At 43.2% G+C, this 20,272-nt stretch overlaps 1 protein-coding gene across 1 annotated transcript in view; it reads left to right on the top strand.

The window, feature by feature from the left end:
* The window catches only part of LOC143347817 (protein expanded), a 90,870-nt gene that overhangs the window by 45,654 nt on the left and 24,944 nt on the right, over nucleotides 1–20,272 (top strand). The window contains exons 3-4 of the mRNA XM_076777373.1: nucleotides 3,403–3,558; nucleotides 14,164–14,263. Of these exons, the coding sequence (XP_076633488.1) occupies nucleotides 3,445–3,558; nucleotides 14,164–14,263 (214 nt within the window). The 5' untranslated portion in view covers nucleotides 3,403–3,444. The remainder of the gene's footprint in view (nucleotides 1–3,402; nucleotides 3,559–14,163; nucleotides 14,264–20,272) is intronic.

The following is a 20,272-nucleotide window of genomic DNA, read 5'->3' as shown; positions in this document are numbered from 1 at the left end:
TCACATTGTTTATATACCGCCGCCTACGTGCATGCACGTCGCACTTCGTCGAACGATAAAACCAGTCGCCGGCGCTCCCGTCGCGGATCGGTCCTTTCATCCCTGCCGATCCGCGGAATCTCCTGCTTTCCGATTCGACTCGGCTCTCGCGGTTTAACCCTTTAGCCACGGACAACCGTACAGTGGCTTCGAACGCTTTGATTTATCATTTTCAGCGCGTCAAACGTCTACGCTGACGCTCATACTGTCCGATACAGACAGGTTCGGTGCAGCTGGCATCGTAAATCTGGTACCATCGTTAGTCCTAGGCATCGACGTTGCGACGTTAAGAAACTTTCCCTTATCCAATATTTTGTAGAAATTTTTCTACGAAATGTAAGCAGATTTTAATAGATCCCATTTATGTAAAATTCACGTATCGGAACTATTAATATAATAAGGATTATACGTAGTTTCCATTTTAAAAGATAAGTATGCGCCTAGCGAAACTGCCGATGGCACTTGAAACGCATCCTCCTATCTGTCTACGTTATTCTGATAACTCGAACGGCTCGTTACGAGAAACGCTGAGGACAGAGTGGGTCGAGAAGTTGCTAATGATACGCCAACGCGTGTTTCGTTGTTATCGTCACCGGGCGATCGTTCTAAATGCCGTCGATATCGTCATAATTCGATAGCCGTGCTCGCGCTCGGGGTGAATCTCCCGGTCGATTCTCGTTTATCTCGAATCTCGAAGCTTCTTCGAGCGAGCTTCGATCGTATGGTGTCGTCGTGCAGAGGATGGCTCCGAATCGGTTCGATTTTCGAATGGGAAATGTCCCGGAGCGCGCGCGTAAAAATCTGTTCGCCGTGATTTTCCTTCGAAGTCGGTGCACGGGGTCGGTGATCGCGAGGAGAATGCCACGGGGACGCAGGTTGAACGGCTGCGAAACGCATTGGCTATCGAGTCCGAGAGAGAAAGACCGAGTCGAACGGAGAAGGAGGGTAGGAGGGTAAAAGAGAAAAAAGGAGAGTGAGTGTATAAGGGGGTGTGGCGGGGAGGGGAAGGGAGAAGCGGCAAGAGGGAGAGGAAAAAGGAGAGACCGGCTTTTATAATGGTGAGGCAGTTATACCGGTAAGCGAGTAAATGCATCAACGTGCTGCAAGCCGAGAGGCAGCCAAGAAAGAGAAATAGACAACTCTGGCTACGGAGTATGTACGTGGAAAAGAACAGAGGCACGGGGTTGGAGGAGGGAAGAATCGAGGAAAAGGGACAGAGCGAAGCTCCTCGGGGTGTGGGCGGATTGCACGCGTCTCTCGGTAATGGATCCCATCGATCATCCCTCCGCGGGTAGATAGTTTCTTTTCCTTCCTGCTCTCTCCCCGTATCGTCCATTAGTCAATTTCGTCGATTACCGTGGCGACTTTGTCGAATCGCTAGACGATTCCGAACTAAGACCGCTCGAATTCGCGGAGAGACCAACGGTTCGCTATTAATATTCCGTTTTTCAGTTAATAGATCGATCGAATATTTTTACAATGGTTGAAAGTTTATACTTAATTTGTTTGTACGGATGTGTTGCTTTGAAAAATTAATTGTCGTTTATATAATCATTTTTTATACATACGATACTTGTCTGGCATCAACGTAGTAAATAACGTTGTCGTCACGGTGTTCGATCGTCTCCTGTGGCTCAACGATTGCGACTATTGGAATTGCATTATTCGACATTGACCGTATTGTTTCATTGCCAGATGTTAGGCGGCTAATTTTGACACGCCGATGCGAACCATACTAGGGTAAACGCACCAGTAATCGACGATGATCCAGTGATCGATACATCTCGTACTATTAGTTTTCAATTATATCTAAACAGGGAAAATCTCTATACGTAATACATAGAAGTAATCGCAGTACTTAGACTCGCAAATAACGTCCAGGGAAACGATGGAGTTTCATAGGAATAAATATTCTACTACACTATTTAACCATTATTTCGTATACTTTCATATTTCGTTAAAACATTTTTAATTTGCAATGTTTATTCTTTGAACGATTTTATCGTTGAATAACCCTTTCGAAATAAAAACTTTCGAAGAACCTATCGAGTACAAGGACTTGAAATATAATTACACGCATCTCCGAGGTACAGAGTCGACCTCATAACGAGTTTCTATTAATAAAGCAATGTAGAAATTAGTCGACGCGTAAATTTTCCTCGAGTCCGATCAGAGTAATGCCCAACTATATGAGTTTCACTCTGCATTGGTGAAGATCGAGAGTTGTATGTTCGTATACAAAGCACCTTAATTTATTAATAACGTCGTAATGCTGCGCGAAAGAATTGTACAAACCTTTCATGAAATTCGAACAATTCCTGGACAAATGAAAAATGTAAGACAGTCAATGATAAAACGTTTCCAGGCCTGTGTTCAGATGCAAGGAGCTCATTTCGTACATTTGTTGTGAACGTGTAGAATCTAGTTCCACATATCACTGGACACCTTGTATAGTTCAGAATCGAGACGATCTATCCAGGAATTGTAACAAGGGGCTTCGAAATTTCTTCGAGGGGCCTGATGCCCTCGCGTTGCATTTTTGGGGGACTTATCGTCCGGTCGATTTACGATCGGTTGCCTGACTCCGGCGCTCGCGAGACCATCCGTTTCTCCATCCACGCGACCGCCTCTTGTTCCACGGAGATGAAAATGGAGTAATGCCGGGAGCGATTCTGTGATTTACCGTGGATCGAGACCCACAAGGGGATTCAGCTGACGTATCGTAAAGCGTGTAGCCGGGGTCCCCATTCCCGCGGCAGGATTCTCTGGAAATGCCACTGTGATTTGTGCGACCAGTTACCGTTTCCATTAGCATACTCCTATCAGCTCTTTCGTACATTGTTATCCTCGTCGTCGCGTCGTATTCTCTAGTCGATACGCGGACCAGTTCTGTAATCTTCTATTTCAACGCGTTACGCGAAGAATTCGGTCATCGATGGCGCCAAAAGTTTCACTATTTAGCAATCGCGCAATATAGACTCGAAGAGTGTAACAGGAACGAATTTCTGTCATCCGATCGAGGACAAATTAGAATCGAGAAAATTGCCAAACACGTAAAATACGTATTTATCGATGGGAAGAATGGTATTTAATTTGTATTCCTTACCAACGATATTTCGGTTCTGCGTATCGCTTGGAAGACATTTATAAAATTCTGTTATTTTCGTTTTAACGTGATCAATTACTTCCAGTCGAAGGTTTCGTGGAAGCTCTTCTATGATAGAATCGATCGAATTTTGAAAGAAACAAGTACGCGTTTACGAGTCGTAAAAAGACTGTTGGCTGTCGGTAGTTTGCCAATTCCCGCGTTTATTCGATCGAAGATATTTTTCTGATCATTTCTGTCCGATTCTGTTATGGCAGTGAGGACGCTGGGCGTAGCGGCGACGAAATGAAGCATGCAGCATGCGTGGTAGCGGTGTCACGGCTGCGCGGTCCTGCCTTCAACCCCTGGTGTCCGCCAGCCGCTACCTCGCCGTTCAAGCCCTTCCTGGTGATCCTCTTTACTTCGTCGTTGAGGTGAGTACAGCCAGCCACATTATTAACCGTTTAATAGAAGGGAATAATTCATGACGACAATGCATATTCAGGACGCTATGCATATAAGCGTTTTCCATCTCGTTCCGTTATACATGGTAATTCCGCGTCACGTATTTTCCGTGGGAGTCAGTATTATCCTCTAATACGAGACGTTGTAAAGGAGTTAGAAGAGTATTATCTTCTAAGATCCTAATGAAATTCATAGCTATGGAAATAAGTGTAATAAAACGAAAATTTATTTTATCCACTTCTTATATACCGATTGATTTATTCGGAGTTTTTAAATTCAAAATATGAAGTTGCATTTTTTAGATGCATCGATACGTAAAACCGAGTTAGATTACGTTCAATCTGTGCATCGTTCGATGTGAATTATGGTTGATCGACAGCTTAAATGTTATCACCCTATCGTTTAGGACGTATAGATTACAGATTACGTAAAAGTTTGTCTTTTCGGTACCGGGGACGGAGATTTTCGAACAGCGTTCTTTACCGCTTAACACGGTAATGTTTGCACACCGTCGCGCGTAACATCAGACCGTGAAAATAAAACGACGACCCCGTTTTTAAAAGGCATCAGCCGTGTTGCACATCCTCCGTCGAGCCGAACGTACACGGCCGCGAAATACTAGACTTTATCGGAACATGTGCATCGCGATGTCGAGGGCACGCCCGGATTTTCTAATCGTGGAATGCGATTAGTTACATCCGCGGCGTGGGCGTGCGAGAGCGGAATAACCGATGCAGGAGAAACTCGCGTATAGTACAGTAAATATATTAAAGCGTGCGAAGGTACATGCACCTGCCTTGGCCGCGGTAAGAGTCATTTACAACTGCCGGTGTAAACGAAGTGAACTCCGGGGACTAGAATGGCTAATTGAAAAAATTCACGCTCGCTTATACGTATTGTAACGCACCACTCCGCTCCGTTGTAAGACTAACAAGGGAACCGACGCGAACGACGCTCGAAACGATCCTTTGCTATTTTAAGAATCCGCGATCGAAGGAAAACGTTGAAATTTTGAAAAGTTTCCTAACTTGCGAGACGACTTAAAAGAACTGGTAAATTCTGGTAAGAACTGCGCCAATGCGTTTTTTGCATTACACGATGATCGATTATGAGGAACAACTTTTGTCTGCGTTCGTTGAAATAATCACAAACAAGTAAAGTAAGAAGGACCAGTTCTTCTACGTCTGAGAGAAATAATAAATTAGGAGTGTGAGCCAATTTCCCATCCCTGACCTACAACATTACATAGATACGTGGTGCAAGAGGGAATATAAGAAACAAAGTAAACTAAAAGTTTATGTATAACATACTAAAAACGATAAAAGTATGAATTTATAGATTCTGTGGCATTTGCTGAAATCGTTCGGAAGGAAAGATGCGTGTTAACCGCGCGCGTTTTAAACGTCGCGTGTTTAAAAGCGTGAATTCTTAACAGAAACGATGGTCACGCCTTTGTTCGCGCGCTAACGAGACGCGAGACGCCTCGCTCGAAATTTCAGTGCGTGAAGTTTTTCTCTTAATTCTGTTGTGTTGGTGTTCACTGACGCGTTCGTACATTTTTCGCTGGTCACGGGAAACGAACGATCCCGTTTGGAAATACCTGTTCCGTCGCGGGAGTGGGACGAAAGCATTATTCATCTCCCTAATGGGGTCCGTTTGGACTTAAAGAGGCTGCGATTAAATCTAGCAGAGCGAAGTCTTGGCAAATGCTGATAGAACGTTTTATTCGATGATTCATAGATGTCGGATTATCGTGCCGTTTAGCCGCCAACATGATTAATGTGCCTGGCGCGAATAACAGCGTGGAAGTTTGACGTTTGTCCGCGTTTCCGTTTATCGAACTCTTTTTCCAGCGCGGGTATGTTTATAATACGGATTTAAGTTTCATTGCGCGTCGATATTTATGCAAATTTATCGCGCGTTCGTGGAGGCGGACAGCTTTTGAGAAACAACTACGCCGGATCGCGTTTGGCTAAGGCCACTCGATAAAAAGTTTTATAAGAAGTTTCGTAAGAGATCTGTGAGTTCCTAATAGAGCTTCTGTAATAAGCTCATTAGCGCAAGTCCATGTTTTTCGCAGATAGGGAGGAAGTAATCTTATTTGCGTTGCCATCATCCGTTCCACGACACTTCCCATGGGACGCCTGGGCACGATGTGAAAATAGAATCCTGTCTGCCTTTTTTCTTTCAACAGTCATTTCCTCCGGTACATTGCCTCTTTCGCCGTACCTCCTAAACACGAAATATCTCTATTAACTACATCGCCGCAACACTAGCACTTTTTATCGCAACTTTCAACCTTCTTGGTTTTATAACGGACGAAGAATGTTTTTAACGAATTTAGAATAAATAGAAATTAACCCTTTGCCGTCCGAGACATTTTTCATATTTCGTTCCAGCATGTTTTAGCATAAGCCACTGTATTTAGCATAAGCAAACCAATAACATATCAAAATACGTTTCTCTTATCTTAATTTTACCAGTCTAGACTAACAGTGTAATATAAACACAAATTGTTTTAATCGTATTTGAATCGTATCTCACTACAAGCACTGATTAAGCAATCTTCAAACGATCGAAGATATAACGAGAGTTAAAAAAGGAGTCTTATGCCCAGTCCAGCGACTTTTTCTCTTTCCTTTTCCCACATTGCTTTTCTTCATATTCATCGTATTCTAATTTGCTCTATTATCTAATTTCCTTTATTTTACAAGTTTTTCCGACAATATTCTACGGATTTTTGTTGTTATTAAGATTCCTAACGTCTACTGCCGCCTATTTTAATAATACTTATCTTTCTTTGCCTGCTCTCCTGTTGCACGTGTTACATTTATTAACGCTATTATCACGCATATCTTTTGTACACGCAAAAACGAATTATCTAGCTAGTTTATAAAATTGTATTATCGTTTGTAACATTGTAAATGTTCGTATCAAAATTTTTTCTAGTATTTACGCGGAACTTCTCGAACAAAGTAAGATGTTCGCGTAACTGGAGCTCGATAGGAGTTTGGGTAATAGAAGACCGGTAAACGGGGGCATGGGTGAAAATATCGTTCTAATAAATGTAGTTGTACCTCACTCGATCAGTTTCCATTCGCGCGATCGAATGGGAAAAGCGTGGGGCGTCGAAGGCGGTAACAGTTTCAATGCCAAGGTTTCCGCCACAACGTCGATTTTGCTCGTTGGAGGCTATTGCCTCCTCGCGTCGTTAGACAAACCATCCACACAGCACGCGGGCAAACACGAGGCATGCCGGCAGCGTAGCGTACCTTCTCACACGATACCATCTCCCTAATTATAGCTAGGCTCATCTGTAACCACGAATCTGAATTCCCGGTTGCTAAGGAAATTCCTCGTTCTGCCTGCGTGGCCCCGAATGCGTTGACCTGCTATGAAATCACGGGCTGGATTCTAGCCTCGTTACGCCGATCAACTGAAAGTACACGCGTATACAGAGTGTCCCAGAAATACCCGTACTTCCGGGGATGAATCCATAAATCAACCCTTCGAAAACTCGGTCAAGATCGGTCTACGCGCTCTGCGATTATCTTAAATTTTATTTTTATTCGTTGAAAAAGACATTTTGTCAAAGGGTGACAAATATAATTTGTTAAACAGTTGCATCCATAACGATGTTATTGACAATGCTAAAGGAGAAGTTTTCGTGGACACCCTGTACGTTTTGCTGAGAGAATGTTTCCCCCGTGTCGTTTGCGCGAAACAATGAAACGATAGATATTTTTCCGGTCTGCACGTACGAGCCTCGCGGGAGATCAGTGAACTCATTGTTGCAAAATATCAATAAAAGATACGTTCGAATTAAAATGTTACATTTTTCGATCGCGTTAAATTTCCCCGCAACGTTATCCAGTACTCTCTGCGCCACGTTCCTCGACCGATCGCGTCGATCGTTATCGACCGATTTCATAGGTACTGATATTAATTTATCGCCCTGGAGCCGTAGCGTAATAATTACACGGATAATTGAATCCGCGATCAGAGGAGTGGCCCGGCTGGGATTTCATTCCGAGCGAAAAAAACGTATCTATTGTTCGAGAACGTGGAATCGTTCCACCATTAATTCTATCCCGAGAACTTATTAGAATTTCTAATGTAAGAGAGCAATCGATGGTTCCCTGTTCGTTAATTTTATACGAAGTGATTCGTTAGTTCATTGGAAAGGATTTTACGTTTAAATATTTGATTCTCAGTTACTGTCACCCAAAACTTTAGAAATTTTAGAATACATTCTTGTTATATTGAAGTTAATCAGTTTCTATGCTCCTGATGTTAATAGATCCAGGTTTGGAGCACTCGATCGCCTGTGTCTGATCGTAAACTCTTATTGTACCACCTTGAATTTTTTCAAACTTTTTTAACGTTTTGTCCTTACGTTGTGTACCCAATTCGCGTTAAAATTACCTTTGTAATCTTATTTTGATTATCATGCTCTCACAGAATTTGATACTCTTCCATATTTTGGTATAAAAAGTATCAAATCTCCGAAACGCTATTGCCTCTAAAAAAGACAAACGCACTACATACTGTAGCCCTTTCGAACCGTACAACTTTTTTTTATGCTTGAAGCTTGCGTTAATATTTATTATATATTTTGAGATATTTACAATGTTACAACCGTCGTCGGTCTACGCTACCAACGGCAGGTTGAGATTTTGTATGTCTGCAGCTCATTAATTATGAATTCGGTTATTCCGAACGATTTTTCTGGACCGTAAACCGCCCGGGTTGGCTGCGTGGTAAATCTCACCGGGAGTAAGATCCGTTCGGACAGATATTTTTGTCAATCTTGCGAATCTATCCCGTAGCCGTCCGGGACGGAATCGTGAAATGCGCGCCGATAGGATCGACCGTAAATCTGAGCCGACAGGCTGTTCCAGCGGATATTTTATGGTGGCCCGTAGAGATTTGGTGCGGACAAGATCGGCGCCGGAATGCGTCGAGCGACTCGAAATATTCGATACGAGGCGATAAATTGTTCCACTACCTTGGCGCGCGCATTCCACACCGAGCATTTATGAGGGACCTTTTCCTTCGGGACAACGCTTGAAATACTGCAATTGTAATAATGTTTCCGCGTACGGTGTCTCGATTAGTGTTTACCGTTTTCACCGCTCGTTTAAACCGTACGCTACCGTCATTAATAGGATCCAGAAATATAGGGAAAGAAAACAACGAAAGCTCGACATATGCAGACCCGTACTATAATAAGACTGCGAACGAAACGTTTAACGAGCGAACGCCTTACGAATTTTCAGCAACGAATTTCGTAATTCGTAAGTCGCCTTTGTTCGAACATACAATTATAGACAAACGCTGTGAAACGCGTTATGAAGGTAACCACAGTAGAATTTCCATTACAAGTTCGAGACAAGCAATTCGTTGGTATAGTAGAGCGATAAAACTGTACGTAAAGAAAGCTTTACTTTTAGAAAGATCGAAGACTGCTCCGAATATTTTAGCGCCAGTAAAGTATCTTAATTTTTGCTCGTTAGCATTTTGATTGCTCCGACTTATCGATCCGTATTTACGACTCTTTTCGGTTAATTTCATTATAATTGCGTTATCCTTAATTCTCGATTCTTTTGATCGTCGGCGGTTTTATTGCCACGATTTTTTCTTCTCCGGTCGTTCGTACGCACCAGATAGATTCCGATGCTCTACTGTAGCGGAACTTCAACCGGTTTCCGTGGAACAGGATAGCCTGTGTTACATCAGGTAACTTTCTAATCATGTAAAATAATATGGCTTTTATTAGCCGTATCGAACAATTCTTTCGCTATGGCTAGCGGACGAAGAATGGGGAGACTTTGCCGACATTTGTCGCTAAAGCAGAGGCTCCCTCGAAAGATTCCAACGCTCTCGTTGCGCAAAAACGCGTTAATCCACGCCCAGCGAACTCCGTGGTCCATTTCGACCCAAACAAACTGTTTATTTCAGGGACAATAACGAATAAAGGGGAATGGAATAATAAAATTCAAACTTGAAAAGTGATCTTGAGTCTCGCACCTTGTAAATTTCCGTGATGTTAAAAAAGTATAATTTAAAGATATCTCCTTAGGCCGCCCAGAAATTCAAAGCTAATTTAAGATAGTTCCTTCGAAAAGAATTAAAAAATATCTGTTACTTTCGGAGCTGTTGCGAATTCCTCGCGAAGGGATGCTGTGCGTCGCTCGTGCCGACTTTCGAGCTAATTTAATCGCGTGGCGAGAAGAAAAAAGGCTCGGTTATACGGTAGGAAATCGAGGCAGAGCAAATTGCAAGTTGAATATTCGTGGGTGTTCGTCGTTTTTTTTTTTTTCTTCGTTGCGCGAACTTGCGTGCACGCCTCTTACCATCTAATTTGTAATTCATTGAGCGCAGAAGGAACAATGACTGCGGCTGCGCCGCAAACTTTTCCATAATTATACGGTGCTTAAATCGTGATTACCGTGTATGGGTCCGTTGTATATCGTCAGCTAGCTGCCACACGGTATGCCGTTAAGAAAGAGAATCGCGATCTTTCCTCTCATTCTCTTTCTACAATGGGAAAGATTCGTCTAGAAGATCAATATTTAAGCCTTTTTCCAGAATTGTTTGCAAAAAGAGTCGAAAGATTCTCCTATACGACTTGTGGAACACATATTCGTTACCGTTTTATGTATTAGGAGGTTACATCCAAGCGAAGCATGATCATTTCTTTCTAAAATTCAATTATTTATATGCAAGTGGTCTTCTATTACCATGAAACAAACACTAGCGAAGCTCAAATGGAAGGTTGAATTCTACGCTTGTTAGAAATGTAGGAAAAGTCACACTTTGATGGACTTATTCGTACATTTTATTATTGAAATGAATACTTTTTTTTAATACTCTCCAGCGAAATCTGATATACAGGGTGTTCGGCCACCCCTGGGAAAAATTTTAATGGGGGATTCTAGAGGCCAAAATAAGACGAAAATCAAGAATACCAATTTGTTGATGAAGGCTTCGTTAAACAGTTATTAACGTTTAAAGTTCCAACCGTACTGAATTTTTTTCTCGAAAATGCGCAGGATTTCGGGGGTATGTCTATTCACCAAAAATGATTGTAATTGACCTCCGCAACCGAAAATAATTTTTTTAGAACGATTTGAAATTTTTTAATTTTGTCGAAAAATTTCTCACCTTCTCGAATTTTTTTCTCAAAAGTGCGTAGGATTTCGGGGGTATGTCTATTGACCAAAAATGATTGTAATTGACCCCCGCAACCGAAAATAATTTTTTTAGAACGATTTGAAATTTTTTAATTTTGTTGAAAAATTTCTCACCTTCTCGAATTTTTTTCTCAAAAGTGCATAGGATTTCGGGGGTATGTCTATTCACCAAAACTGATTGTAATTGACCCCCGCAACCGAAAATAATTTTTCCAGAACGATTTGAAATTTTTGAATTTAATTGTTAATAACTTTTTAACGAGGCCTTCACCAACAAATTGGTATTCTTCATTTTCGTCTTATTTTGGCCTCTAGAATCTTCTATTAAAATTTTTCCCAGGGGTGGCCGAACACTGTATAACTTGCTAATATATATTTTCAAAGGTCTTTTTTTTAGATACTCCGACATGTAAAATAGCCTGTTACAAGCAAGATTTGATTTGCATAATGCCTGTTGGAATGAACAAGTTTTCCTTGATTTTTTTTTTTTGACACTAATAAATACATTTTTTTTTCTAATTTCTCGGTGTTCTGTATCTTCTGATGTAATAATCGTACATTTCAATCTCTGTAGTAATTTGTTGTAAATATTTTGTTTTCATTCTTTCTTTATAAAGATATTACAAACCCACTGTAACTGAACGACTAAACAAAATTATATTTTATTTGATAAACAAAAAGAAGACTTCTGTACGACTTTAAAAGGAGCAAACCAATGTTTTAAAATTCATTTAAAAAAACGCATATTCATACTAAATATTCTAACACTCTTTAAAACAAAATAATTGCTTTTCATTAAGTTATGCTCTAATAAAGACTTTGAAATTTATTATCTAGAAACGACATTTTGGCGTCAATTCGATTAGTAACCTATTCATTTTAATACTGTTACACTAAAAATATTTGAAGCACTAGTTAAGTAAGTTTTTCATGCACATTGCGTTTATTGTATAAGAAAAATGAAGAACGTCGCGTATAAATCTCCTACTCATACTTTCCTGTATACTTTGGAACGTTGAAACACGTGTAATAGATTCTTATGTTTCCTTGTGCATGATCGAGCGTACCGCGACAAGACTATAATCGCCACCTGTGAGATTCCTCGAAGAATGACGGAAACTTCTTCGAGATTCTTTAACCAAGGATAATTAGGAAAGAAGAGGGGGGTAGATAAGAAACAAACAAAAAAAGTTCACCTTGCGTGAACGGTAATTAACGATCGGCCTGTGGCGTGGATTTATTCCTCGGCATAATGTTAAGCGTACAATTAAGCATTCCTCTGTTTTTTATCAAATTCGTTGTTTGCTACCAACGCGTTCCGAAACAATTTATTCGTCGCATTCCCATCGTTCTTCGAGCAAATTACAACAAACGGAGCAAAACAAATACTCTACATTTTGATCGATATTACTTACGTTATTATGTTTTATCTATCATTACTAGAATCGAAATAAAAATTCGAAATAAAGGAGTCGTTTTCCTAAGTCGACCAATATTAAATTTTATCGCGACCAAAAGGAAGCGAAAGTGTATTTCGAGTGTGGAAGCCGCAGCATACTTTGATCGACGTATGACACGGCCAACCAAAGCCACGTTTGCGAGCTGCTACGAGACGGTTGTAACGAGTTTGGTATGTGGTACGCTTTCACCGTTTGCAATATTCATTCATCCACGCATTGTTATTACACGCGCGCGCGCGTTGCAGAATGCCAACGTGCACGTTACTACTCGGAACAGATGAAACTTCGACCGTCGTGCGACTTTCCGAAAACAAAAGTCGTTCTTCTTTTAAACTATATTATGCAATTAGCAACAAACCACCGACTTTTCCATTTATTTTCCAACGACGTTCCTACCGATTTCGTTCGAGGTTGCCATCAACTTGAAAGGGTATTAGCAACCACAGTTGCTATTTACATTTGCGTTCGAGCAGACGGCTCGGTAATAGAGCAAAAACACCAAACACCGGTAACCGTAACCGAGCGTTGTTACGCGACCTGTCGTCGCCGGATCGTTCGCTCGATATTCAAAAGTCAGGTCGTTCGAAATTTCCCCCTACTCTGGCTCCCCGTACTGATATTTATATAAAGTCGCGCGTCATAGTATCCGCGCTACTTGTCTCGTTGACGGACGTATGTACTCGTCTACGAATTGTGTCTCGAAAGCGTTTGCCGGTATCCGGTCCACCTCGCGACAAACCTGCCGTTCGAGTGCCAATCCCCGTTGGGACCTGTCCCGCGCCTCCGCGGCTTCACGAGCGGTGTCTACGACGCCCGGTTTGTCCTATGAGTGTGTGTCTTATCACAATAAACAGTGGACGAGCCGGAAGGCCGAATCTCACTGCCGTAAATTTCTTTGCGCCCCTTTCGACCGGCAATCCCACTCCGGTAGAGTGTACGAACAGTGTTTCTTACATTAAACCGATTAAAGGTAAGACCATGCAAAGTTCCTGGTACGAAATAAATAAATTCTATTTTAATATTTCCAAGTTACTCGATTTAGTCAGAATCGTGTATAATTGGCTATACAGGCTGAGCTATACAAGTTCAGTCGACTGTATTTCCTCTTCGAAGGGGGTTCGAAACGCACGTGACCGGTAATAGAGTACGCGAAATGCGATCGTATCGCTGTCGAAACCCTTGTCCGACATCGGTCCCCATTATGTAATTACGAATTCACAGTGCACAGACGATTCCACTTCGCATCGAGTCGGCCACGATTCGTTTTCACTGGGAAGAAAATGTGCCAGTCGTTGAATCTGAACGCGGAAAATTCGCGGGCATTTAACATCGTTGCGCCATTCGCGTCTCGATTCGAGAGGGCAATACGCAATTAAAATTTATGTACCGTTCACACCGGGCGGTTTTAAGTTGATAACCCATATTCTAAAGAAACCGGAATCCCTTGCGTAAACGACATTAGCGTTTATGCGTTTTACGCGGGTTTTTGACAGATTTTTACGAAGGCATTTCAAACGACGGGAAACGCGAACATAAAATCAAATATTAACACCTATTGAAATTTACGCGACGAAACATCGACGCAGGAAACGGGGAAATTGTCGATGGCGCGAAATGTCGTAGAAACGCGCGATATTAATGTCGAATATGTACTTTATTATTGAGAATATCCGGTAGACTTTCTCAATCTACACTCGTGTGAAGCGTCGGGATTGTCGACAGAGCGGGAGAACTTGGTAAATTTATTATTTAAGAGAATAATATGAGAGAGGAGCGAAGTATTAAGGACTTTCTTATTAGAACGGTGATAATTTTAAGACAATGATATTTGTCAGTTTTTAAAATGTTTCTCTCGGTAAAATTTTAATAATTTAATAGAATTCTCTTAACTTCTAACATTTCTGATGTGTCGTTTCAGGCGAAGTCGAGAGTGAAAGAAGTGTACGCGCAGACATGCATGCTTCTTGGCCAGCAGGGCATGCGAGATTGCGAACTATTCGGTCTGGCAATACTATCCGGTGAGTAAACGACCTTTCTCCCTTCTGTCAATCCTTCGTTCGCGTTTTCAAAGGGTCTACTGTCCAAATAGTTGTCTGAAAAATTTTCTTCTAAGGAGAGAAAAATTATACCAAACTATTACTTCGGTTTCCTTAGTCAACCATCCGATAAACCCACATAATTATAAACAGAATAGCAACATTATCGGAACAGAAACTCTGCTCAGCAGCGTTCCTCGATAGCAAACAAGCTTTTGACAAGGTCCGATCATATAATCAAATTCTACCTTTAGGAAATATAATTTTAAATTAAATGCAGCAATATAGTTTTCAAATACGATAGAATCAGCTATAGCGTACCAATCAGTTCCAATATGACAAATACAATCTTCGTCGATGACACAGCTATATAATGGCAGCAAGTTAAAATCCTGTAATCGTATTCAGACACCTTCGCGAACACGTAAGTCAAGTGCTATTGGTTGTCCAAATAGCGAATGAAGGCTATCATAATCAAAATCGGTACATGTCGATTCTACGATAAAGGAAACTGCTTGCTTACCAGTTTTGTTAAACGACGAACCAAGATCTGATAAGGAATAAATACTCCTGACTTAAACATCGATAAAACGATAAAGTGGAGACGTGACTTGTTAGTAAAAGAGGCGTCAGATGAAAATAACGCGCGGAAAAAATGTCGCGGTTTGCTGGATCATCGATCGAAACCTCGAGTTGAAAATAAATTGCTGTAATGTAAAATCATTCTAAAACCGGTCTAGACTTATGGAATTTAACTCTGGGAATGTGCTAAGTCAACCATCATAAATTTAATGCAAAGATATCAAATCGAAAAGTATTGCGTATCGTATTATATCGGCAATTATAAAATCCATAAAGATTTCGATATAACAGCCGAGGAAAATATAATGGGATATTTAAAATGAAGAGCAAATAATGTTTACTATAATCTTTACTTTACATTTCACGTATATTATATTACAAAATGATAGCAGTGATCGTTCATTTTGAAGTGTCGTAGCTAGTTTTCATTTATTATTTTAAACGATTATTATGTACAGACAACCACCTGTGTTGGAATTCTGTAAATCCTTGATGTTCTTCGTACGTGTAGCTTTGCATATTTAATAAATAGACTTTAAAGTAGGATACGAATTATTACATTTAGGAGTCAGGACAACCCTCTAGGAAGCTATCATTAATTCTATTAACAAAAATATGAATTTGCATGAAGATCAGTTGTCTATTAATAAATGCTGTTCAAGGTAATCCAATGTTTTATGGATGTTTCGAACATTGTACGGTTTACGCGAAATTTTTATAATCGAGGATTCAAAATGAAACGCGTTTCGACTTTCCAGCAGGGTCCAGCGTCAGGGAAGACGCAGGGACTCGTCGAGAAGATACCTTCGGGAACCGAACGTGTTTTAAAAACGTTAAACGCGCCCTTCGTGGAACGACGGTCCCAATTCCGTCGATCCATCGTTTAACGGACGAAATGCGGTCGGACGGGCCGGTGAGCATCGTGAATGACTTGCGGGGTAGCGTATCCGCCTCGAATTACGGCGCGCCACTTTTAAACTTCCTTTCGGAGTAGATCGAATTACCGAAGCTCACGCGAGTCATTAGGTGTTGCATTTCGCGAAAGCGCGAATCCTCGACACGGTCGCGGACGTAAAATTGCCCTCACGATTTCGTGACGGGGCCGTTGTTAACTCGGCTATTGATAGACGCGACTCCAAACAGATCCGTTTCGAATTTTTTGCCTTCCACGAACAACGATTATAAGCGCGATTGCTGACGATGGCTCAGGCACATGAACAGAGAATCGTTCAATTCATTCGAGAATAATCGATTTGTTTGTTGCGTTAAAAATTCTACGACTAAAAGTACGGGACAACGTCGATAGATGTTACAGATGTATCACGTTAAGAAAGTTGGCTCCCTTTCCTTTTACAAGGCTATTGTGTCGTTGATACAAAATTTGTTTGATTTTTTATTAAAATGTAGTTTGACGCTTTTCATTAAAACATTGACATTTTCCAATTGTTTACCCAGTGATAGGTCCGGCGATCGTTATATTTTATTTCTTATAAGGTTCGGTTTTATTATATGTTAATATTGATTGAGAAAATTTCGTTCTATGAAGCAGCGCGGGTTCCAAACTCGGAGTTTTGACACGAAATTTTAGAAATCCCCAGAATTTTATCCGCGTCAATTTCAGAATATCACTACCCAGTAATGTTTGCTAGTTTTAAAACTTTAAGTAGGAAAAAGGAAAGACTAGAGATGCGATAAGTATACTTTCACCGATAGCTCGGATCTTGCGACGCGGGACGACACTCTATTTGCGGCGAATCGAAAGACCAGACGGGATCCACCGACCGCGGAGAAAGTGTCCTAGACACGTTGACGGTAAACTACGAACGAATTAGAAAGGAGAGCGAAATTGCATAAACATCAGCCTGAGGAGTCTGAAACTCTTGACTAATCTTGAGATCTTTCTGCATACTGTGGTCTTCTTCCTCTCCCTCGCCCTCTGGCCCGTTGTGAACCGTCCCTTCCCTTCACCGAATACTCGCTCTCGCCACTACCCTCGCTCTACTCTGCCTTCCCACCAGTCATGACAAGCCGGTCCGACTGGTACCCCCACCAGAGCAGACCCTTCTTGGGCCTCGCAGGGCCCTGCGGGACCCCTACCACCTACATTCCAGCGGGGCCCCATCACGGCGAGCCTGAGCTGGCGGGTTTTGAGGCGCGCGAGCCATGCCACGACAGGAAAAAAATGCATCTGAAAAGCCAAAACAAGTACAAAAAGCCGTCTCACACCCCTGCATGCGTGCCTCGGTTTGCGCGAACGCTGCCCGCCGGCCTCTGTGCTCGTCGTGTTCGTGTACGTGTCTCTCCACGTCCGGGAATCGTACCCCCGTGGATGCTCCATAGGGCTTCTTCTTCAACCCCGTCCGTGACACTAGCCATTTCCTCGCATGTTTTCCTTCTAAGACGGGACCCACAGCTTCCTCTGGCCTTGCGCGCTTCTATGGGTGGCCTTCTTAGCCGAGGTAGCTCTTTCTTTGGCATCGTCCTCTTTTTCCTCGTGACGTTATTGTTACTACCGTCGTTGCCTCTTATTCGTTCTTTTTCCCCGTCCTCTTCTCGTAGGCTTTCTTTTTTTTTTATTGCTACTCTTGGTGCTTCTTCTGCGTCCGTGGCTCGTCTTCGTCTTGTTCCTCCTCCTCTTCTTCTTCTTCTTCTTGGCTTCCCTGTCCCGACCCCCATGCCTGTGGCGGTAAAATGACACGGACCAATCGCTGCTGCAATTTTGTAATCACCACCGTCTGGTCTTGGACGCTTCTTACTAAAAATAGATATCGAGAAAGATCGCCCCGGGCGGTGCAGTGCGCGAGCAGCCGCCGAAACGTTCTTTGGTTACAACCCTCTCGGAATCGTCTCGAATGTTTCGCGATCGAAGCACCCTTTGCCACGACGCTGTCTCGATCAATATTTCGCGTCGCGATGCGATCGATAGAATTTTAAATCGACGAGTTTTCGAAAAATTCTATCGGAACGCGTACGATTCCTTCGTAGGAAAAAAAATCTGTTTTCATTCTTTCGCCGAACGATTCGATCGATCATCGGGGCCATCTAACGCAGATACGCGGCAGGGTCCGGGGCGACGTCGCGAGTAATTTATATGAAACGTCAAATTTTTTGGGCGTCAACGCGTGCTACGTGTGCGTGGCCGAGGGTCGAGGTGCGTGTTGTTCGCAATAAGAGAAAAAGGAACCGACGAAAAGGAACATGAAAGTGCACAGGGGGAGGGGGAGGCGCGGGGCTAGGAGGAGGAAGGAACGACCCCGTGGACGGTGGAACGAAGAGAGCGACACACCCCTCGTGCGCGTATTATATAGAAAAGACGAAGGGTGGAGGAGACCGGGCCCCGAAAACGCCGAGAGTGGGACCACGAACGAAGGAGAAGAGGGAGAGAACACGATAAATGAGAGAGATAATAGGCTGGCTCGCGATCGAGAAGGACAGGGATATACGTATAAAAGGAAAAGAAAGGAAACGAGCGTCGATGAAGGGAGGGAAGGATAAAAGGAGAAGAGAAAGAAGAGGAGCGACGGAGAGGTAGGTGGACGGTAAAGGGAGAGAGCGAGAACGGTAGAGAAAGAATGAGCCCGGGTAAGACGGTAGCCCGGTGATTTGTATAGGGCCTCTCGTATTCCACCTCCCGCCCAAGCGTCTCCGCCGCACGGCGACTCGGGACCGAAGGAATGTAGAAGGAGAACTCTGAGGACAGGAATCGTCGACGTGGGACGGAGGCAGAGCGAGTGGAAGCGAGCATGGTTGGAGGGGCAAGGGCCAGAACGTGAGGGATTCAGAAGCGGAAGGGCAGAGGAGACGGCCGGCAGAGAATGGGCCTCAGCAGGTCCGCTGGATATGTATACCGCGATGAAGCTAAGGCAGCGTCACAACAGGGCTTCAACGTCCTTCTTTCCCCTCCATTATGCATGCCGATCTTTCTCCTTCGCCGGTATTCTCGTAAGCAGCCTCTCTCCTGCGCCAATTGCCGAACGTCGAAGCCCTTTGCTCTCGTCCAACGTGTCCGTCTCCGTTTACCTTTCTTCGTCGACCGATCGTCTCGTTTCTCTCTTTTCACGCCCCGTTGTACACGGCCGTCGATCGAACCGCAGAGTTCCATCGATTCGCCAACCAGAGAAAATTCCTTCGCGGAACGATCTCGCTCGCGTTCGTTTCGTCGTCCTCGTCCTTCTTCTCGCCCTTCGTTCTCTTTTTTTTTCTCTCCCTCGACGTTCTTCCGTCTTCGTCGATCCTCTTCCTCTCTCGCTCTTCTTCCCTTGGTCTCTCTTCGTCTCGGGGCTCTCCCTTTCCGACTCTCGTGGACGTAACAACGGGGACACGTGTCCACGAAGCGAGGGCTCTCACATGAATGGGTCATTCATAAGGCGTAATGGCGTTTTATAAATTAAAACGGGTCGTCGTTTGATTTATATTACGCGAACGCTAATGAAGCCCCGTGCATGTTGATGCTGAGGACCCCGATGAAGGAGGGGTGGGAGGGGTGGAGGGGGGGAGGGGGGGTATGAGAACGTGGACGTCGAAGAAGGGGACGGACGGAGAAGAAATCGCGTACAGGAAGGAGCGTTCTCGCGTTGCTCCGGCAGTTTTAGGGTTCACCTCTCGATATATCGGTTAGGAGTCGGCGGCTTTGCCTGGAATTTCGTCTCCTCTACTCCCTCCCCCCATCTTCTCCTATCTCTGTTCGGTGAGCGAATCTGTCTTCCGTCGGGCGATCGTGTCCTTTTCCCTTTTTCACATTCTCGTCTTCTTTAACTACCCTGTCCACCTTTTTCCTTCCTGTTGTTCTTGGCGGCGATCGACTCTCGTCTGCCTCCGTCCGTCGAAAGGCGCAGCGCACCGCGTTCTCACTTCGACGCATCCGGCGTGTTTTGTTCCTTGGAATAATTTGATCGGGATGAAATATGCGATGAGCTCCAGATAGTGGCCTCCGGTGGAGGAGTGGTGTTGGTGGCGCTGCTGGTACCAACGTTCCTCGATGGCGATGGTGCTAGTGGAAACCGCATTTTATCCCCCTCGGTCCGTTCAACGGAACTCCATCTATCTTCCGTAACGCAACCTGCTTCGTTACCAGCCACGGGAACGCGGAATAACGCGTGGAAACTTCTCTATACGCGTTGGAATCCAGACAACGCGATACACTGCACCGAATTACAACCCAATACAATGGATTTCGGTAGCAGATCCTTTAGAATACAACACGGTGTAAAGACTTTACGGAAGTTCTTTAAGTTTAATTCTTTAAATCGTTAGGCCACGTATGACCCCACAACTCTTAACGTAATCGAAATCTCTTCTTTTCGATATTGCCACTGATCTAAACTGGCAACGGTAATATTGAAAATATTATGTACTCGTGCTTACAATAGCTTTTCCCATATTTTCGGGATTTCAAAAATGGAACGTCAC

Source organism: Colletes latitarsis, chromosome 11 (genome assembly GCF_051014445.1).
Source record: "Colletes latitarsis isolate SP2378_abdomen chromosome 11, iyColLati1, whole genome shotgun sequence".
NCBI lineage: Eukaryota > Metazoa > Arthropoda > Insecta > Hymenoptera > Colletidae > Colletes > Colletes latitarsis.
The sequence above is the reverse complement of the archived record's forward strand: the minus strand, read 5'-3'. Positions and strand labels throughout refer to the sequence as shown.